We start from the raw sequence: 23,823 nt of genomic DNA on the forward strand, positions 1-23,823 counted from the left end.
AAATAGTCTGGAGCTGCGGACTAACTAGCGAGTTTACCGGGACTCTGGCACGAAAATCAGGAATAAAAATAGGGTGGTTTTACACACACACACACAACGTCACGCCTTTTATCCCCGAAGGGGTAGGCAGAGGTGCACATTACGGCACGTAATGTCGCTATACAATGTACACCCACTTTTCACCATTTTGTGTTAAAGTCCCATGTAATAGGAGGTGAGCCTATTGCCATATCCTGGACACAATTCCAGACTCCGTGCTACCACTGAGAAATTTTTCGAAAATCCGAAAAAAGCCCAGTAATACTTTGCCCGACCCGGGAATCGAACCCGAGACCCCTTGTTCGGCAGTCGCACTTGCGACCACTCGACCAACGAGGCAGTCATGGTATCATTGTAGTTAAAAACTAATATAATATTCAATTGTTTTGAGCACTTGAGTTGTGTAAATTTAAGAGACTATAAAGTTTTTTTTTTTAAATTAATAACACATTTTTTCAGGCTCTATTTTGTTATTACGTGAACCATCAAACATTATCTTTTCTTACTGATACTTCTGCAACTACACGTATGCTATGTAAAGTAACATCTGCGCCAACGCAGCGCGGAATGTCGCACCGCCGCAGGCGCACATTACTACAACACACGCTCGCTACGTTTTGCACCTTAATACGAGTACACGTCTTCGAAAAATAGACGACACTTAACTATATGCTCATGGAAACGTTCTAAGAAATTGTTGAAATTTTATACTCACTCTCTATTGAGCTGTTTGTCTTCATTTTGTTCAAAAGGTATTTGAAGTAGTGAGCTATGTGCTTACTATATAGGACTGTCGTGTCGTTAGCTGAATAGTTAAAAATGGTCTTACGATTCGATCCCGGAGCTTAATGTTATTTGGGTTTTCATTAGAGTTTAAACATTTGAGGATTCTTATTACAATTTATGTGGTGAGTCTCATTCACCACATAATTTGGGTGTTTCCGTTTTCATCCCAAGTTTTCATCCCACGAATATTTTATTCCGTTTTCTACCCAAATCTTAATCCGTGTTCTACCCACAATCATAATAATAGTTGTTTTTTCCGTATTCTACCTAAAATATATTCCGGTTTCTACCCACTGCAGTTTAGACCAGTTTTTGTGTTATTTAGACCTCTGTTTACCCCTTCAGAGTTCAAAAAATCAAATATACCAATCTAAAACATATTATTAAATTCGTATTGTTTCATTCTAAACTTATTTACGTGAGAAAATAATAAAGCCGGCTTCAAAAAGTATCGATATTAAACGTTCAATCGATAAACTGATACTCGGCAACATAATCTTATTGCGAAGTCATAAAATTATCTCTTTAAAACTAAAGCAATCGATTTTTAAATTGCAGCGAAAATAAATTGCCGTACTACGAGTTCTCGATTGCAAATCGAGATAATTTCGGTGTAAAAACGTGATCGAGAATCGAGATAGTGAGTCGTTTGATTTTATTACCTTTTTTTGTTCAGGAATAATATATGCGTATTCCCTTGTCTACACCACCGATCGGGTTTTGAAAAGATCAGTTCACTGTTTACATTTTTAATTCATTATATGGTTTAATTAGAATTATAGACTGGTAATATAAAATGCATACATTCATACGATGTTGGAAATAAGGCTTATGTCTATTCAACGTAGATATAATGTATTATAGAACCTATCTTTAAACAGTTAAATCAAAACTGCCGTTACTAGATATTTCAAAATCTATAATAATGAATTAATCTTCTAGCGTAGTCTTTTTCCTTTCCTGCTTCCTAGAGCTGCAGACTACCTAGCGGGTTACCGTGGCTCCGGCTCGAAAAGCAGGAGTAGGAACGGGGTGGTTTTTTGTCAGTAAGAGTCTGACACTCCCGCTCGCGTCACCAAGGTAAAGAAGTTGGGAGAAGTCATTGAATGATATTCCCCCCTAAAAAAAGCGTAAGCTTTTACAAAGAATGTATCACACGCCAAAATACAACACAAGAACTGTAAAATAACTCACTCTTTAATCACTTTGAACAAAACCAATTCGAGTTCTCATAGTACTAGATAACAATCTTTGCATGTACACTGTACCAACTGAACAAAAATAAAAGATGCCCGCCCTATTTGCATGAACACCAAACGTTATGAGATAAATGAAAAAAGAAATTATAATGTCATTTTCAAACAAGCCACGGTCGGGAATAAATTACTGGCTGAAATGGGAGCAAGGGCTGTGTTGGATAGGATCATTTCTTCTTTTTTTATTTTTAATGAGAGCCATGCTTGTGAGGCTCGACTGCAGTGATACGACGGCCTCATAGAAAGCCAGCGTGAAACAACCGTTTCACCATAAAGTAAAGTTTGGAGGAGGACTGGAGGTTATTGGTAAGTGATGGCATATGTCGTGGTGGCCCGGAGGTTTAAGGCCCGCTCCTCATGAATGAGGGTTGAAACTTACCAACGGGAAGTTTTTCCGAGTTATATCTACTTTCTAAGAAAACATCTTGAAGAAACCCTGGGCTTACAATTTCTAATTATAAGTTTGAAATCGACAATCCGCATTGAGCAAGCGTGGTGATTAATGTTCAAACCTTCTCCGTGTGAGAAGAGGCTTTGGTCAGTAGTGGCCACTATTAGGCTGTTGATGTGATATGTGATGTATAGGTAAGTGGCCAGCACTTGGATCCCCTATAAAATAATTGCAAATATTTTCTGAACTTAAAATTATTACTAAGCCTTTTGTAATTGGTGGTTGACAATTTTTAAATAGTTGATTAAGTCTTAACTAAATAAACTTAATTTCTTCAACTTGATGTAAGCTCCACAGATTTCTATAACCCCTATAACAAGTAACTCCAACATTAGCATAGAAAACAAATTAAAACGCATCTGTGGAGCGGCAAACTATTAAAATACGTGTAGTTTTATTTCAGCCAAGTAATAAACAGTAACTCTTTTAAAAAGAAAAAAATATATAGATTGGCAACAATGTTAGCGTGGGATGGTCGATATTAAATAAATATCTTCCACCTACATACGTAAATATATCTTTATTTATTCGTTTGTTTGTTTATACGTTTGTTAGGACGTAAAAAGGTAAACTGGTGGTCGGAATGTGATAACGTTTGATATGAAGGGAGTTTGAAGACTGGAATCAATTATGAACTGTTTCTTTACTAGACTGTCTTCATCATTTTCAACTAGATAATGTCCACTGTTGATTGACCTCACTCTTGAATGGGATTTATATGAGATAATGGGGCCGAACAAAGAAACAGATATCATGTTAAACGGCTAGCACCGTCAATGGACACCAGCAACACTAGAGAAATTACAAGTGCATTGTAGACCTCTAATAAACCAAGCTTATCCTAACGGGCTTGGAGATCATCATAAAGGCATTATACCTAAAACATAATAAACTCTTTAAATAATAAGCACATTTAATACAATTTGCACGAGCAAACCCGATGACAAATCCAGTATATGTTCGAGTATTATTAATAATACCTATATATTAATATTTCAATCAGGTTCCTCGTGAGAATATAAAAGATATATTATGTCAGTCGAGCTGATATTATGAGTCCAATGCTTTTGTTTCTTGTTTTAATTTTTAATACGGTTTATATTCACACAGCGACACGCCATTTTTATGGCCTAATAATGCTTTTCCACCAGAGATATGCTAGTGAAGTTGTAATAGCTAAGCTGTGAAACTATTTGACCGTTTCCACCGATGCTAAGCTGCGAGGAAGATGCGCAGCTCGATTATGCGATGTATCGATAGCAAGGAAGCTATGCATAGCGCGCACCTTTCTATATAAAAAACATAACTTAGCTGAGTCCGTTTCCACCAGTGCTAAGCTATGTATAACAATGAATATTATTGATAGAAGTAAAAGGCATCTACAACAATGTAGCATAGCACATCTCTGTTGAAAAAGCACCCTAAACCTCACACTTTGAAACATAAAACGAGTAACACTGTTAATAACTATGTGTACTCATTACTCTCACAAACATATAAAGCAAGTAATTCCTGTACATAAACAGTTATTTAACACAGAACACACAGAAAGTGTAATGATTATACATTTACACCGATGGTGAGTATGACCCGCCAATGGTAGTTGGCACCGATATAACATCGGAGCTAAACTTGTATCCGCTCTTACTAAGCATTGTTTCAAACGTCGTGTCAAAATATTGAGCAAGTCATTTGCAGAAGTACCATAATGTAGGAAAGTTTCAAGTATTCAGGTATTTATTGCATCCATAATGTACACAGGTGTTAGAAAAATACAGTATTTAGTCACAATTATGGACCCTGTGGCATGTCGGGCACAACGAAATATAAAATTCGTAGGAGAGAGGAAAGTCATTGTTATGGCCTGAAATAAATGGCGTGAAACAAGTAGCTAATCGACTGCACGGTTGGTGCGGTGGCAACTTGCTATCGTGCAACGCGTAGCGGGTAATATCACTCTTTGTGTGATCCACTAATTCTTGTTTCGGGTTTGGGGGACATGCGTATGTTAAATTGTACACAGGAGACATACCTAGAGTGGGGCAACTTAAAAAAAACTCTACCTAGAATATTAGCTTTATTAACTTCAACAACTTTAACAATCTATTTAATACAGATCGTCAAGGCACCTAACAACCAAACATCTAAGCTTGGAGCTCAAAAATGTTACGAATATTAATCCATTCGCAAAGAAACCTTAGCTAAACCGATATCAATTTTAAAATATTGTAGGTATTGAATTTTAAGTAGCTTGCTACGTTAAACACTTAAATCTACTTCTGTTTAAACTGAAACTATATTATTATATTTAATTCGTATCATCAACAACGACCTCTCAAGAACTCTATGAGTTTTATCTTTCGCCAAGTTCACAAAGTAGACCTTCTGCAACGCATCTCCACAGTGCCACCTTGACAAGTATACCAGAAGTATTAAAGTCGGTTTAAACTCATTGAACCACAGTTAAACGTCAATAAACGAAGTATTCAGACCTCAGTAACGTCGTATTCTGTAGTAATTTGGAAAATAAGTAGGTTTTCAACCAATACAAGAGATGCTTGAATCAGTTTTATGGTTATAGATATTTGAAGACAGTTATATGTCTGACATTTCGTTGAGTAGATAAGGTATTGATAGAAATTATTATGTATGTACATGTAATTTGTCTATGAATACAAATTAACGAATTGATTTCAGACTCAGCGAGCGAAATGTTTTTCAACTTTTCGCCATTTAGGCAAGAGCTGTACATTAAAGGATGAACCTATTTCCTGACGTTGACCCAAACAGATCATTAGCAGTTTATAAGGCGTTCTTCTTTTATAATCTGGTAAACGAGGAGACGGATCACCTGATGGTAAGCAATCGTCGCCACCCATGGACACCTGAGCACCAGAAGCGTTATAAGTGCGATGCCGGTCTTTTGGGGATTACGAATTTAAGGGTTGTTGGGGATTCAGGGATTGGGAAGATTAAGGTAATTGGGCCTCCGGTAACCTCACTCACACAACAAAACACAATACAAGCGTTGTTCTACATCGGTTTTCTGTGAGGCCGTGGTATCACTCGGGTCGAGCCGGCCCATTCGTGTCGAAGTATGGCTCTCCCACACATAAAATTATGTAAACAATGTTTAAAACTACAAATAAAGATATCACCTAATTATCCAATTTTAAATTTGGAACGTTTATGCAGATGCGAGCGACAAAATTGACAGCCAGCAGTCATTGACCTCAAGCAGAATGTCTAAAAAAAAAGTAAACCGGAATATTAACATTTTCATTGAAATCTATTTAAATAACATAACATAACATTGTAGATGGATATGAAATAATTATTCTTACTAAACAAAAACTAGTTTCGTCATGCCATTTTTCTCGAATCTCTGATATTGTTGTTTTTGTAAGATTATTTATGGTCACGCAATTTCGTTTTTTTTTTTAAGTTATCTGTCCGTGTTTTTTTTAGTCTGTTATAATTATGGTGAACTCATCGGCGAAATTGGGCGGTTTATGTCATCTAGTTTTTGGGTTATTGAACCCTAAGATTATGGGATTATGGAAAATTATGAACTAATCTAAAATACTAATAATACTAACTAATACTAAATAGTTTCTATACATATCAGATTGATGTGAAACAACGCTTGCGTTGTGTTTATGTGTGCGTATGAGTGAGGTTACCGAAGGCGCAATTGCACCCCTTCCCAATCTTTCCAAATCCCGATTCCCCAGCAACCCTTAAATTCCTAATCCGCCAAAAGGCCGGCAATGCACTTGTAAAATCTCTGGTGTTTCGGTTGTTCATGGGCGGCGGCGATTGCCTACCATCAGGTGATCCATGCGCACGCTTATCGTCTTAGATCATAAAATAATATACAAATTATGTACTTAGGTTAGAAATTATCACTTTTACATATGCATCTGACTAGTCTGAGGAGAAATTGGCGAACAAACTCAAAGGTCTTTTCTTCATCATTCCTCTTTTGTGGGTTTTGTACACAAAGGGCAAAAAGGGACTATTACCTGCGATACGTCTGTTTGTCACATCGATACATCAATAAATTTTGTCATCATTACGCAAATTGAATATTTGCTTTATCTTGTTTTTGAGAACTTATTACCAATAATATAGACAATATAGGAATAGGGCAAGTACCTAAATAGCACAATTTTAGTTACCAAAACTCCCAAAGTAACCAAAATATTACGTTATCAAAAACTCTACAGCCATTTCGTAGATAGCAGCAACACAAATAAACATAGAAGCACGTCAATATTATACAATTCTGAATGATATCACTGCCAAACTGTGGGCTTGCATAATTTTATACGCTCTTACATTATAGAGCCTAGTTTATTGGCAGTTTTATAAGTATAAACCTTACCTCACATCTGTTTCGGTTCTACGATACCGATTCGGAAATTAACATTTTATTCCAAATGTTGTTTTTAGTCTGTTTCCTTTAGAAATTGTGTTGAACAGTTTTGGTGAAATAAAGTTTAGTTTCGAGAATCATGATTCACTTTTCCTCTTATACGTTAAAATGTCGATGCGGATGTGGATGCTTCCATATAAATATGATTGGTAGAAGCATCCATGGTATATGATGCTTTTGGCTTCTACTGATCTACATAATTATCTTAGCACTATGATCTACATAGCTTAGCACTGGTTGAAACACTTAGCTAAGCTACGTTTTTATATTGTATATGGCATGGGTTTATATGGCATGCTATGGATGCGTGCTATGGAAGTGTGCTGTGGATGGCTTCCTTACTATCGATACATCGTACACTCGAGCAGCGCATCTCGCACAGTTACATAGCTTAGTATCAGTGGAAACGGTCACATAGCTACACAGCTTAACTATTACATCTTCGTAGCATAGTTACATAGCACATCTCTGGTGGAAAACCACGCTTAAGCTAATGATTTCTTAGAATCCATATAACTATCTTTATATATATTAATATAACTATCTTCAGGTAATGTTAAAACAAAAGGCATATTGTTTTTCTTGGCCATTCATTGACATCTCGGAAAAACAGTAGTTTACTAAACACGAGAACCGATATCCCTTATTTTGTTAAGGGGGGAATATAATAGAGGGGGTTTATAATAAACGGAAACATGATCATTATAAATGGAAACGTCGTAATCACTTGAAATAACCTAGAAACGTCTGGTCTAGACGTAACAGGACGCATCGAGGTCGATCAATGCGTTCCAATGATTTATTGCACACAGGAAAGCATGCAATCGCGAAATAAACACCAGTTCACACGACATCCATGCTTAATAAGTGGCTGTTCAGTTTTTACGTTTGTTTGTTACTCGTTTCTGGCACTAAATATCATTACATTGTATTTGACGATATCGTAGTGGTTTATTTCTACTCCCAACGGATAAAGTATTCATGTATGTATGTTATAATGATAGGTAGTATTCTTGAGGTAAGCTATCCTATTATCCGTGGCTGCGGACAAATGCACTGGGCCCGGCAGCAGAAGCAGGAATAGTGATTTTAGTCAGAAAGATTCTGACACTTCCTCTCGCCTCGCCCAAAGCTAGAGGAGTGATTTAACGATAAATAAATCCCCGTCTCAAAAAAGTCTCTCATATAGTTTTATCATATAAATAGAATGACCATACCAATGAATGACCGTCAAAGAATGGCCACCAATAAATGAATTAAAAATAAAAATGCAATAATAGCTCATTTGAATAAATTATTAACTTTCATTTTTACAAGGAAAACCTAAAGAACTAGTTATTACCGTGAACAAAATTAACATGAATTAGTTCATTTCATTGAGATTTTCAGGAAGAATTCAGTATTTTATACCTTCTTGGTTGAGTGGGTGCATGTGCAATACCAAAGCAGTAGGTCGGCAGGCACTGAATTTATTATGTATGTATATAGCAGGTTAAATACATTCTGGGTTTTTACACATAGACACATGAGGTTATGTCATGTAGCTTGTTTGTAACTCGTTTTACAGCCACAATTATAAGAGTCATTTAATGGCTACTTTATACTGTCCTTAGCAATTGTTTTCAGAACAAAATCGTTACTAAGGAATAGTTTAAGTTATTATTAAATGTCTCTGAGTACGGCAGTTAGTGTTATTCTTCTTTTTATTAAGTGTTTAATGTGGATAAACTCGCATTGAAACGCGTGGTGATTATTGTTCAAACCTTCTCCGTTTGGGAAGAGGACTTTGGTCAGCAGTGGCCTCTTAATATGGGCTGTTGATGTCTACTGTGTACTACGGAACAGCGTCACTGTGGGTGCAGTATAATTTACTATATACCAGCGGGTATACTTACTATATACCGGCTACTATTTTATACTACTATATATTTACTATATACCAGCTGGTACTGAAAATCAGCGCAGACACGAGCTTTCGTGCCCGGGCAATAGAGTAATTTAATGGCTAAGCTTTATACAGCCTTTTGCGCAATTGTTTTCGCGACAACAGCAAACTAAGGACCACCCTTTTTAAGCTACGCGACGCAGTATGTCATTTGAATTTTATAAATCATACTGGCCTGTACTGAAAATCAGTGCCGCGAACTCGAGCCTTCATGCCCGGATCTCAACATTGAAGTAAGCATCAGTCTTTTGCGCTGCGACACAGCATTCATTTACCACGAGTATTTAGTAACAGCAAGAAGTCTGTGATAGTCCCCGACTGCACCAGACAGATTTATTTTCTATTTTTATGGAAGACATTTATCATGGGACGGCTAACAAAAAAGAAAAAACATATAGAAACCTTGATAATAGCTATGTTTTATATTTTTCCTCAAAGGTTGTGACCATGGAATTAAATAAAATATCGCTTCAGTAAGTGTGGGAACGCGAAATATTATTGTTCGAAGTTTCAGGAACCAGAAATATGATGTCACTCTCTGTGTACATACATAATATTTACATAATTTGTATTAAAATGACTCTACGACAGTAGCTTAGCTCAGCTCAGCAGCTTATTTTGAAATACAAAGTATCAACAAGATTAGCTAGCTCCGTTAGCTCCTGAGTTAAATAACTTGAATTTTTATTTGTTTCAAATTTTTGGTAGTTATTTTTGATCATTTTAGTTGATAATTAACTGTCGCACATTTTATCACAACACAGAATAATTAAAACATTCATTACTTATTATTTAAAACAAGCTAAAAACAATAAACTACATATAACAATAATACGTAGGTAATTAATGAATAAATAAATTTCTAATAATTACTTTCTAATATTCAGTAAACCAGTCAGTGTTAAAACAGTCATTTAAAAGCAATTAAAAAAGTATTTATTTGATATTAAAAAAAAAACGTTTTTTTTTTGACATGCCCGCTACAACCTTCCAAAACCGCTACAACTCTTGTAAGCTAAGATCTATATATAATCAAGTTATTTAAAAACAAATATGTATCAGAAAATAAAAAAGAAATGGTTCTAAAGACCTTCGAGAGTCCTACATAAGTGCTAAGGCAAATTGATTAATGTTGTCCGCAACTCCGTAAAGATAATCTTCTGTAAACTCCAGGATCTACATCATCATTTTACTGTTTGCAAACAATCTATAATATTGCTAATCGTTTCTTTTTAGAGCACACGCAAATAAAACGTGGTTCTAAAATCAGAACCTTCGAGAGTCCTACATAAGTGCTAAGGCAAATTGATTAATGTTCCGAACTGTAAAGCTTAATCTTCTAAAACTCCACCCATTCTCCATCTTTCATTTTATTTTGCAAACAATCTTAATATCTCTAATCGTTTCTTTTTAGAGCACACGCAAATTACGTGTCTAAAATCAGAACCTTGAAGTCTAATATTGATTAACACTAACCTACTTATGATGGATGTCTTATAAACTTATGAGAACTGCCATAAATTTCCTTCACTGCCTTCAAATTCTAAAACCAGATATTATCCTTAAAACTTTCTCCTAAGTCTGAAAAATATTATGCTGAAAACCGCAACCAAATCTCTTTAGCCAAACTCGAGATAATTGCAGACAAACATACATACATACAGGTCAAACTAAGAACCTCTTTTTAATGTTAAAGCATTAACTGCCAAAAGAAAACTGTTGAAGGCAAATCCTCTGCTAACGCCCGAATACTTAAATGCTACTCAATTTTAAGTTGTAGTTAAATATCGTGCTATCTCTATCATTTTATAAAGAATTGGTAGTGACAGAACTACACTTGAGAGCATCTTAAAATTGAGTAGTGTTTGAGTATTCGGGCATAAGTGTCGAAGGTAACGTGTTAATAATGCTCTTCTACCATTCCCCGAACTACAGGACATAAAATTGCATTGTTCTATAGACAAAACTTTTATACATTTTCAATTGAACACTAGACACTAAATCGCTCATGAATTGGCACAAAAGAATTCAAGTTATGTGTCCGTTGCGTTGCGTGTCCGATAGAAATGACTAATTATTTCTACGATGTTATTACATGTTTAATGTTACATGTGTATGTGAAATTGTGACTTCTGATTGGCTAATTAATCTGATATTAGAAGTACTGAGAATAGTTTTAGATCATGTATGGATTAATTATAGTTAATGATCCGGTATATGGCAATAGGCTCACCCCCTATTACATGGTACTTATAACATTACTTGAAAAGTGAGTGTTACATTGACTGCATAATTGACGCAGTGGCTGGATAACTAGCTGTCGTGCAACGGGTAGCGGATTTGATCCACGCTAAAAGTAACTCTTTGTGTGTTGCTTCGGGTCTCGGTGTCAAATGTATGTGACATTGTATGTTTGTAACAATATACTACTATAGTATACATTTAATGTGAGCCCTAATGCCCTTCTGTCTACCTTCTTAGGCTATGCTTTCTTTAAATTAATTTTTAAGTTAATTATGACATATTTAACTATCATAGTAGTTATGTAGAGTCACTTCTCACCTCAAAGTAGGTAGCTGTCAGAAAACAATCGCTACTAACAATTTCACACACTTTGGCTGTATGTCTGCGTGTGCAGTGCGTCCTTGTTGCACGCTAATATTGCATACAATTACATACAATACATACATAACATCACGCCTTATTTATAGGGTAGTAAGCAGAGTTCCACGTAATACTTATTATGAAAGAAGTAAAGTAAGCCGATTGCACAATACTGAGATTAATTTTAGACACTTTTTTAAGGGAGTAAATTATCCAATGACTTCTTCCGCCTTGGACGAAGCGAGAGGGTGTGTCAGACTCCTACTGACTAAGAACCACCCCGTTCCTAATCCTTCTTTTCGAGCCAGAGCCCCGATAAACCCGCTAGGTACTCCGAAGCTCTGGAACAGGAATTTCAGTCCCTTACAACTAGGAAAGACATTCCAAAATCACAATATTTCCACGACACGGGTATCGTACTAAAGATACTGCCTTCAGTTACACTAGCTGCAAACTGATAGATCCTCTGCCTCGTTGGCCGTGTGGCCAAACCTAACTATAGTTAATTGAATTTTTAAATACCGAAAACTGACCTTGAACTATAATACAGTGAATATTTTAGTTACACGATCACTAGCAAATACTTATTTTCTTAACTTCAAAAAACAAAAATGTTTACTTCACACAAGTCCCCATTATTTCCCCAACACTCCCAATATCTTGTCCGCGTGCACAGCAATAAAACTGAGCGACAATAAACCTCTTTACATAATTAGTGACTTAACCGAAGTTTACAATCTTACAATCGCAATTCTTAATCGTTCCGCTTAATCGCAGAGTTGCAAGACAACACTACAGTCACTCATTCAGGTGAGTTAACACACTTAGATACCTGTAACTTTTACTAGCTCAGGTGTTTTTGACACAGGAAAATCATCTAATGACTTTTATAATCCACCTCACCAGGTGAGGTGGGAGAGTGTCATACTCTTACTGACTAAAAACCACCCCGTTCCTACTCCTGCTTCGAATCCCGGTAACCTGTTAGGTCATTCGCATCCCCAGGTTGAGAAAAACTCTGTTCAGTTGCCATCATCAACGAAAAAAGCTTTAAACAAAACTTTCTGCCACAGCATGGTCCACGTGATATATATTATGTTCTTCTCCAAACTATCAAATTGCTTGTATACGAAATTTCAAGAAGATTGTTTGAGAAGATAAAACATAAAGAGGTAACAAACAAACTCTACATTTATCCATATCTATTGAGGTTCTTACACCAGTTATACATAAGTAAAATTGTTAACAAAAAACTAGAAGATAATTCTACAAACGATTAGAAATAAAAATGGGACTACTATTATCAGTATTAAAACAATTTGTTTTGTTTCATTACGAAAGGAATTGTGTTGATTTTTGTAATTCGTTCTCGAGTAGGAATTTGGAATTTGGTATTGTGTATTGCAATTGCAGTAGGCTCGCACCGTATTACATTAGTCTTTAAAACAATTGGCACAAGGTAGGTATTGCATTCTTGCTTGCTCCATTCCAGGAATGAAAAACATTTAGTAACTACAGATACACATGCTTCAACAAGTCATAATTGAACCACAATACACGCTCAAACAATTCTATCAAAATTCAAATTCACATTGCTCAATAATTGTTGACAAATGGACCTCAGTCGCAGAATGCGATCCGCCTTGCAAAACCCGACTAACCCTTTCGAAAAGAACTTGAACCGCTAAAATAGCTTACAGTAATAGAGCCCTTCTCAACTTAGCCGTGTAACAATCGCTTACCTTTACAAAATCAGCTATACGAGGTCCAAGCATTCATCCAATCATTAATTTCAAGCACTGAGTTAAATTTTAACTGAATATGAAAAACCTTTTTATTTATTCACGCCAAATAATCGTTGGGCACAATTGTGTAACACTGTTTCCGAACGCACGGCGATATTTTGCAATAATTCAAGGGGACGATACGTCCACACCCCGCGACGTCTCACGCATAACTGGCGGTTTGAGAGCGGAAACTTGTTCGGCGACTCTGCGCCCGCGCACCGAGCGGATGGTCCGGTTTACGCTTGCGTTTAGTTACCTAGCCTTTTGTCATATGAATAAATTGGTATCGGATAAATAAAATTATGTAATATTTTGTGTGATGAGTGATGCTTTGGTTTACATTAGAGGATCGTGAAAGCGAGAAACGTGTATTTTGTTTTAATGCTTTTAAAAACAATTCTTTCATATTATTTCGTTAGTTTGTTTAGTGTTAGACAGTAGGATTGTGTCTCGCGACTGTACTTGTGCGTTTTAGGACGGCTTATGTCCTTGGCTGGTATATTTTGCATAGGCTCTGCATATAATAGCTGCCCGGGATTTGTAAACTAGTTTCAAAGTGAATTACCACTTATAGGCCATTGCTGTCTGTTACGAGCTCTGGGTTAGATATCTATAGACATATGTATGTATACTGTGTTCTATATGAACAGCTTAAATGATAGTAAAGTCTTTGGCATTTTTGTTTTAATTAAAATAATATGATTTGTTGTTTGTTTGAAGGTTTGGCTGCAGAAAGCTCTACATAAAGAGGAGTGGAAGGAGAGTAGGGAGGCCTTTGCCCTGCGGTGGAATGACCTCGGTCAAAAAAAAATAATGCAATTGTATTGAACTGATAAGTAATCATTATGTATCAACATGAATAACTTGAGACAGTCTACTGCAAGATTATAATCCTTCTCTACGTTATAAGATTTACTATGATCTCCACGCTTAAGTGGGATCGTAGTTCCAAAAGTTGTGTTTCATTTACCAGAGAGTGCTTCTTTATAGTTTCTTATGGCATACTCAAGAAGAAGAGTGCGTTGCAGTGGTACTCGTCTTGGTCATGACGTCACCACGTGGCTTTAAAAGACAAAAACAGTTAGTTATTAAACTCTATAAATCAGGGTTTCCCAAACTAGGGGTCAGGACCCATTGGTGGGCCGCAAGCGAATTTTTAGTAGGCCTTGTCTGTAGAAAGACACACTAACGAACCGTTCTGTATTTTATTTTTTACATTGGTAACGGTTTAGTTCCCTGAAGGTAGGCCTGAGTTTAGGAACTTCATTTAGATAGATAGGTCGTCGTACAGACAACTTTGGAAACCATACATACATACATAACCTCACGCCTGTCTCCCATGGGGATAGGTAGAGACAATGGAACGCCAATTGCTACGATTCTTACACACCTCTTTCGCTTCATCAACAGTCACGTCTTTTAATGCATGCTCATCTATTAAAAGTACTTTTAATTTGGCCCTTTAATATATCTTTGGGAACCACTGCTCTAAACAATATACCACAGGCGGTCTGTATCAACCCTTTAACATTAGGAGTACACACATACATACATACGTCTTATAAAAACAAAACAGTAAATATTGCTTTCTATTTTGTTATTATCCAATGAAAGCACGGCTCGTCACGGGTTGAACGTAATTTCTGCAACACACGAGTAGGGACACCATCGTGTTTTGTTATTTAGTGGACATGTATTTACAATTTAATACATATTTATTTCAAGCGACAATATTATGGCAAACTGGACTGGAAGACTGGACAATGTGAGGAGAGACTATGAGCCAGTCTCATAGTAGACTTTCATACGATGTTGATGTATATCTTGCATGATAAAAAATAACTTAATAGTTGTAGATTGTCATAGTTAATTCACTTTTACATTATTTTTATCCTGTAATAGTTTTATCGATGATGGAAGTACCAGGAATCTTATGCTTTCGATAGCAATAATGACTTTTCGAAAACTAAGGTATATAAATAAAATTTTATTTATGCACATCCTAACTTTATATTCACACAGCAGTATAGGTAAATCAGCAACAGAAAAACTAACAAAATCCCGTCAAAATCCAAAACCATGCGGCTCCTACACTAGCGCATACCACACTATAGGTAATTAAAAGTAAAAAAGTGTTGCAGCATTACACAACAGTTATATACGTGCTATATGTAACTAGTTAGTTAAATAACGAGAAATTATGAGGAATATTCATGAAAAACAAGAAATGCTATGTTATATGTTACTCAACTTACGTCACTCGAACACTGACTTGAATCATTTCGTTCACACTTATTATGTTGAAGTGAATAAAGTGTTTATACATACGTTATATTACTGGCTTCTTAATCCTGAAAGGTAGGTAGATGTATGTAATGTAACAGCCAATGTCTTCTAGTTATGTTATAAATCTTACGCCCCTGTAATAGAGGAGAATTGGGGCTACCTCCCGCCATACACTGGCAATACCAATGGTATATGTATAATTCCGGATTCCATATTACTTTTTTTTAAATTTTTTCATACCGAAAAATCTCAATGATATTTTGCTCGACCAAAGAATCGAATCCGTGACTCCTTACTCAGCAGTCGCTTTCTGGTTGCTTTATCGAAACGAGTTGACAGAACCTACGGAAATCACGTTTTTTTTTATGTGTGAAAATCATCCAATGCCTTCTCTCGCCTTGAGTGTGACGAGAGAATGTGTCAGACTCTTACGGATTGAAAACCACCCCGTTCCTAATCCAGCTTTTGACCTGAGCCCCCCGGTAACCCGCTAGGTAGTTACCTCATTGAATACTAAACTATATTCATTCTTGACTCATTATGTCAAAGTGAAAAAATGTGTTCAGTTGTTTGAAAAGTTGTTTTTGGTTTGTGCTTGTATGTGTGTGTGTGTTTTTCTTTTTACTTTCTACTGCATTTTTTGAACCGTATATCAATTAGTCTTACAGAGTTTGGTGCGTTTTCTCAGGTAGAATTTTGTTTATTTTGTCTTATCTTACTTGATACCTTACTTAAGTTATTTGGTTTTGTAATACCGTTCCGTTTCTTTGAAAAGTAACGTTATTTTTATTTCACTCTTACTAAAAATTCTTGTTGATGTATAGGTAACATATCTACTTGCAAGAATGTTTATGTGAAATGTTCAAAATGAATTAATGTGTAAATGTATCCTACGTTTCTGCATATCACTTCAGCCAATAACAGAAATGAGTTCAGCTGCATGTTTATATTTAGAAAACGAAAATTAATTTAAAAGTAATCACATACAATTACAAAAACAGCAACATTACAACTGAAATTATATTTTACAGAAGAATAATTTTCATGGATGCTTGCACTTAAGGTTTTTTCGACTTTCGCAATAAACCCGTTATAAACAGTTTTTAATTAGCACAATCATGATAAAATCGGTTAATTATTTTTCAGACAATTTATCAAAGGCTCATTAACATAAACTGACCGCCTGCCGCAGCTGTTGAGTGGTTGTAAGCACGAATACCGGGTATCAAGTTCGATTATGACGATAGTTACCTTCTCGGCTAGGTAGGTAGGCAATAGAGTTTCTAAGACTCTTTCTAAATGTTAGCTCACCCATAGTCTGCAAATAAAAAAAAAACCATTTGAATATCATGTAAGTATTGATAACTTCCATCCATTGCACGCATCATTCCATATAAAAAACATGGCTTAGGTGTGTTCGTTTCCACCAGTGCTAGGCAATGTGTACCAATAAATATGATTAGTGGAAACCAATCGCATCCACAGCAACGTAGCATAGGACATCTCTGGTAGAAAAGTAGCCTTAACTCAATTTTGGCAATCTGCCTTGGATTGAAAGCCCAACCAGATATTATTAAAGGTTTGTAACTATTTCATTTCATACTATTGACGGGAGCAACAAACTGACGGACTGTCTGATGGTAAACGGTTTCTACAGAAAGAACTATAAGGTGTTATGTAGTCCTGTATCGAAGCGATATTAGTAGCATTACAAAGTGAAACCTGCGCCGGCGCATGCAGTGAACGAAAGCGTTAGTTATTAAACCACGGGCTTCTGCTGATACCGTGGGGTACATAGATCTATGGTGATATGGATGGGCTTAGTTGAAAAGGTAATTGTGGAGGATTCATATTTTTTATAGCGATTTGAATTGTAATACTTTAAGAATAATATCTCCTCTAATAACATCTTCTGATTTGTTTCGTTGCGGGATCCAAGCCAGTAATTCATATCCCTGGGACGCGCTGGATTTTAGTGTTCCAGTGTTTTTATGGTTGTATCTATTATTGATCCTGGTTTACAGGAGTTGCAGCGGTATGAGAGGCTGTGGCGGGCTAGTCAAATTAAAAAAAAAATAGTTTAAGAAAGAAATCATTTAGTGATATAAGAATCGCCTTTTAATTCTTGAATGAGTACACAAGTAACTCAAGCAAAAGCTTGAGTTATTTGGTGTGTAAATGTACAGGTAAAAATACCTGCACAATTACACACCAAATAACTGAAATTTGAAATGGCTAAAAAAATCTCAATAGAGTTCCATCGAGGGCAAAGTATGGCCGATATAGATTATGGCCGATATAGGAATAGAAAAACTCCCTTGTTCTCTCGAACTATTGATACGCCTTAACAAGAGAAGAGAGCTCATTATTTATTAAATATTGCTCTTCTGTTAATTCTACATCTTTGTAATTTTGTATGTAAGTTTCACTTGCAAGTGCATCACGGTGTCATATTAGATCGTAAATTGGAAAATCGACCACAATCTGTGGTTTATGCGACGTTACTTGTTACTGCGTTCACTAATAGATGCGGAAAAAATCATTGATACACTCATAATTCTTCAGATAATGTAACTACTTGGTAAGAAAGCTAGGAAAGTATTTGAAGGTCCAGTTAACAAGAGATGTAGTTCAGGAACAATTTAAGAGTCACATTATAATTACTATAACGCTATACGCCTTAATTGTGATAAAAGAAGTCGTTCAGCTATAAATTATTTTGCTTCATACAAAAGACATCAACGAGTTTTAGTTACAACAGCGCCTCTAGCGGAATAATGTGTAAACAATACAACGCCATCTAGTATCGAATAGAAACAACTATTTTACGTTCCTTTATAAGTAATTTCTTTTATAGCTAATTAAGAATTTTATTTTTATAGGTTTGAATAAAGTAATTGAAGTATAACTTAGTAAATATTTGACCAATTTGTGGAATATAAAATGTATTTTTTATCAAGAAGTTAATTTTTAATAGCTTTCTTTACATTTTTTTAAACATAACATTAACATCAAGCTTAACATTTTTGCATAAAACAAAATGTGTAGAAGCAACTGTCACTGTGTTGTCATAACAACAAATTCTAGTTTATTTTGATCGAAATAAATACGCTTTTAAACTAATAATATTGCAATATTATTACAGAAAACAATGTCAGAAACTGTAACAACTAATAAGACTGAAGACACAGTCAATAACAACACGACTGTGGAACAGAAACCAGACGACAAACAAATTAAGCTGAATAACACATTAAAAGACAAACTTCGTAAATATATTAAAAAGTTAGATGGTAAGGAACCTTTATTTTCTAAAAGAACTTGATATATATTATTATTACCTTATGTTGTATAGTTTTTCCTGCTAAGACTAAATTTATGTCATGATTTTGTCCTAAAACAACCAATGCCATGTGTATGTGAAATTGTATGTTTGTAAACGCACCCATGAGCCATGATACAGGAGAAAATCTGAGCTCTGGGTCTGATATTACTCCACCTAAATACTGATTTTTTAAGACTTCAAATGTTTACTATGCGGTAGTGCAGTAGAACTGATGCCTGATTAGGAGCTGCGGACTACCTGGCAGGTTTACAGGAGCTCTGGCCCAAAAAACGGGAGTAGGAATGGGTTGGTTCCTAGTTAGGAAGAGTCTAACACTCAGAAACCATCAATCACGGATTTTGAACCCGCACACTCATGCATGAGAAGTGGGCTTCTTAAACCTCTTACCACCACACCACTATTCTATTCAACACTAACTAACAACATCTTTAACTCCACAGAAACAGCCACAAGCATAACAAAAGAGGAAAGCATAAAACTAGAAGTTGACACATTCAAGCAACTATACAAACCTAAACTAGCCGGCAAAGAGGACTCATACAAAAATATACCAAAATTCTACTTCAAACTGCCGAGACCTGATGATACACTCGCTCAGAAACTAAGAGAAGAGACCAGAGCCCAATTCTTACAGAAAAAGAGCAAAGAATTGCTTGATAACAGTGAATTGAAACATCTTTGGAGTTTGCTCGAGAAGACCAATGGGAGTTACAATGTGACCAGCAATGATGAGCTCATTATTGACTACTTTCAGTTTAAGAAGATTCGGGATGAAGCGGGGCCTAAGTACAAGTGAGTATTTTTATAATTAAATGTCATAACAATGAGATGTTGTGAATTTATTAGTTGTGCTTTTCCACCAGAGATGTGTTATGTAGCTATAGGAAGATGAAATAGCTAAGCTCTGAAACTATGTGACCATTTCTACGGATACTAAGCTATGTAGCTGTGCGAAGAAGATGCGCAGCTCGAATAGTTATATGATGTATCAATAGTAGGGAAGTCATCCATAGCATAGATCTATAGCACGTATTTTTCGATATAAACATATTGCTTAGCTGAGTCTGTTTCCACCAGTGCTAAGCTATGTGTACTAATGAAAATGATTGATACAGCAACGTAGCATAGCACATCTCTGATGGAAAAGCAGCCTTAATAATATTTTCGAGTGTTTATTGAATTAGAGGCATAATCAGTTTGTTTCATAAACAAAATCAATCTTGTACCTATTGTTTTTCAGACCATATTTCACAGCAGAAGTATTCGGTCGTCTCCAAGCGGCCGAGGGTGGTGTGGGTCGCGTGCGGGCGGTGTCACTGTTCAACTACGTGATGCGAAGAGTGTGGCTGCAGCAGACCAGGATCGGACTGTCGCTGTATGACGTCACCGGCCAGGGGTACTTGACTGAACATGTAAGTTGTATGTTTGAACTTAGTTTGGCTATTGTGAAAGTCATATTAAATATTTTAAATGTGATAATTAGTGAGCAGCTATGTATGTACCATGGGCGTAGCCAGTACATAGTACCAATGTAGCCAGTACATAGTACCAATGGAATAACTTGGTTAACCGGCTGCTGTGTAACATGTAGCGGGTTCGATTCCCTCACAGAGTAACTTTTTGTGTGATCCACAAATTGTTGTTTCATCAAAATCCTAGTGTGGGGCAACGTTATTAAGAAAAGAAAAAAAAAAGAAAGAAAAGAAGAAAGAACTTATTGTATGAAACAATTAGCTAGGGTGGAGTTTGCTAGTTAGATTTAGTTTTCAGCCATGATCGTGCCATTGCAGGGCAAAGACCGTCCGTATTCTCCTTCAACTCCTCTATGTGTGACACACTTTTTACGCTTTGATAGTTACATAATTATTATTTTAGGCTGTTGCCCCATCCTGTGCCCAAAAAGGAGGTTCTATGTTTGACCTATTTGCATGTATCTATGTATGTTTGTGCGCAATTATTTCACGAATGGCCTAACCGATTTTGATGCGGTTTTCGGAAAAGTGTTTGTGTATTAAGAGCAGGTTTTGGTTAATTAACCGACTTCAAAAAGAGGAGGTTCGGTTTTATTAATGTTGTTTACTGATAATTATTAAAAACATTGTTTCAGGACCTAGAAAGCTACATAGCCGAGCTGGTACCATCCCTGGCAGCCCTGGACGGGCTGGACTCATCCTTCAGCTCATTCTACGTATGCACGGCTGCAAGGAAGTTCCTGTTCTTCCTCGATCCGTTGCGAGTGGGCAGGGTGAGGATACGAGACGTGCTGTCCTGCTCCTTCCTTGATGACTTGTTGGAGGTGAGAAAGAGATGGTATTATATCATGATTGCTTAAGAGTAGCTAAAGAGCTCACTGTAGCTTACCAGCAACATCGTGGATTTGCCGCTATTTATTTTTCAATTGAATCTATTGCCAAATATTGGTGTTTTAGGGAACGGTGAGTAATGTTCCTCAAGAAAGAATCCTCCGACCAGGCGAAGTGATCTTGACTGGCGGGCTTTCTGTCCAACTATTGGTCGTTGGGATTTGCTATCCATGTAAACTTCACATGTGCGATGTAGGATTTGTGACGTCATCTATTGTTGATTTGTTCATCGACTACAGTCTATGTGCGACTTCTTTCATCTGTCACTTTACATGTGTCGCCACAAAATGTATTCTTTATTATACGTTTTCATCACGTGTAGTAATGGCTCAACATTATCAAATAAACATTATTATAATTCCAGCTCCGTGAAGAAGACCTGCCAATGGAGATCCAGGAGCAGAACTGGTTCAGCGCGGCGTCGGCGCTGCGCGTGTACGGACAGTACCTCAACCTGGACCGAGACCATAACGGCATGCTCAGCATTAATGAGTTGGCCGGGTGAGCTGTTACTTTATTGTTTATTTATAGTATTCGGTTAATTAGTCGTAAATAATTTTTATTTTAATGTCCGTCTTGTAGATTATTTTAAAATATTAGACACACATTTTCTATTTTCTGCCTGAAGCAAATACTTTCGCAGATATATCGATTTGAAATAGCGCGACGTCATTTCTAGGTACATTTTATAGGTAGAAATAACGCATTTGCTTCCACTCCTAAACTTTAATTCGTTTTTTATTGCTATAAATCCAATATAGCAATAATACTAACTAATAACACATTTCCACCTTTTTTTCAGCTACGGTTCAGGCACATTAACCCGAGCCTTTCTACAACGTGTGTTCCAACAATGCCTCACCTATGACGGGGAGATGGACTACAAGACCTATCTGGACCTAGTCCTGGCACTAGAGAACAGGAAGCAGCCGGCCGCCCTAGCGTACCTGTTCAGAGTACTAGACATCAACTGTGTCGGGTACCTAGATGCTTTCACGCTGAATTATTTTTTTAAGGTGAGTTTTTTTATTTATGGTATAAGGTGGTAAACGAGCAGTCGTAGCACCTGATGGTAAGATTGGTAAGCAATCGCCACCGCCTATGGACACTTGAAACACCAGAGGCGTTAAGTGCGTTGCCGGTCTTTTGGGGGTTAAGAATTTAAGGGTTATTGGGGATACGGAGATTGGGAATATTGGAAAAAGGGGTAAGCATCAGTCTTTTCATGCCTGCTCTTTCATATAATTTCGATTCTTCGAACCAAAATAAAATTACAATAACTACTGGCATTATTGATAAATTAATCTTTATTGAGATTTTTTCCCATTGCACAAAAGATGCCATCTGACGTCTACAATAATAAATATTGTAGACGTCAGATAGCATCTTTTGTGCCAGAGATGCTGCTGTATGTGAAAACATATTCCCTCTGTTTGCCTGCTTTTCTCAGAAAATTTTCCTGAATTTTCTGCTATAAACCTCATGGACCCCGAAACTTTTCCAACAAATCTGAAGTTATAGTGTCAGGAAGGAAAACCCGACTAATTTTTATACTATAGAATATTTTCCTTGGCAACAAACGACTTCACTAGCATCTTAAGTCTAAACTAACCACCTAAAATCTCCGCAGGCAATACAAGAGCAGATGATTGCTCATGGTGCGGAGCCTGTCAACTTTGACGACGTGAAGGACGAAATATTCGACATGATCCGACCAGAGGATCCAACGAGGATCACCCTTCAGGATCTGATCCGCAGCGGCCACGGTCACACGGCGGTGTCGATACTGCTGGAGCTGCAAGGGTTCTGGGCGTATGAGAACAGGGAGGCTCTGGCCGCCGCCGGAGACCACGCCTGACATACTGGATCACGACTCCAATTCAATGGGGATCGGTTCAAAATATAAACTGCTTTATAAGTGGTGTTTTGTACGAGGAACGAGTTGGTTTATGTTGATAGTGGTTGGACTCAAAATTGTTGGATGTATTTTCTTATACGTTGATTGGTGGACACTTTGAAACAAGCAAATAGCTTCACTAGAGGACTGACTGACAGACAGACGTTATTAATATTATTGTATTTGATTTGAGGTTCAAAAGTGCCTTCCTGGTCTATTTGAAATAAATAATGTTGACTTTCACTTATGTATTTGTAAAAAAGTTTAGAAAGACGAGTTTGTTCATATTGATAGTGGTTGGACTCTAAATTATTGGATGGATTTTCCTATACTATATGATATGGTTGGAGAGGGAATTATGAGGACAAATATGAATGTAAAAATTAGTATAAAGTGTGAATTTAGAAAATTAAAGTTCGTTGTACGTGTTCGGCGCTCTGGGGCCTTAGTCTGGTATTACAATTGTGTCAGAATGGTCGATCACTAAGCAGTGCAAGAGGGAAGGAGCTATACAACCTACATAGCTCCGTCCCGCTCCCTGATTGGTTGGTTCATTTAAGCCGGCTAATCAGTACCCTTAGTATGAGTTTGCTTACGGTGGGCTGAAATAAACCAACCAATCAGA

At 36.6% G+C, this 23,823-nt stretch overlaps 2 protein-coding genes across 2 annotated transcripts in view; one reads left to right on the forward strand and one right to left on the reverse strand.

Annotated features, from left to right (window-relative positions):
• LOC118277601 (uncharacterized) overlaps positions 1-13,484 on the reverse strand; it is a 131,542-nt gene extending 118,058 nt beyond the window's left edge. The window contains exon 1 of the mRNA XM_050696514.1: positions 13,262-13,484. The gene's annotated coding sequence lies outside the window, so the exon portion shown is untranslated. The remainder of the gene's footprint in view (positions 1-13,261) is intronic.
• A 5,167-nt stretch (positions 13,485-18,651) lies between these two features.
• Positions 18,652-23,786, forward strand: LOC118277610 (serine/threonine-protein phosphatase 2A regulatory subunit B'' subunit gamma-like). The gene is made up of 7 exons (XM_050696518.1): positions 18,652-18,885; positions 19,379-19,730; positions 20,179-20,350; positions 21,046-21,234; positions 21,666-21,802; positions 22,104-22,317; positions 22,932-23,786. Exons 1-7 carry the CDS (start codon positions 18,744-18,746, stop codon positions 23,157-23,159), a joined length of 1,434 nt encoding a protein of 477 aa, XP_050552475.1. The 5' UTR covers positions 18,652-18,743; the 3' UTR covers positions 23,160-23,786.
• The last annotated feature ends 37 nt before the right edge of the window (positions 23,787-23,823 follow it).

This window comes from Spodoptera frugiperda, chromosome 10 (genome assembly GCF_023101765.2).
Source record: "Spodoptera frugiperda isolate SF20-4 chromosome 10, AGI-APGP_CSIRO_Sfru_2.0, whole genome shotgun sequence".
NCBI lineage: Eukaryota > Metazoa > Arthropoda > Insecta > Lepidoptera > Noctuidae > Spodoptera > Spodoptera frugiperda.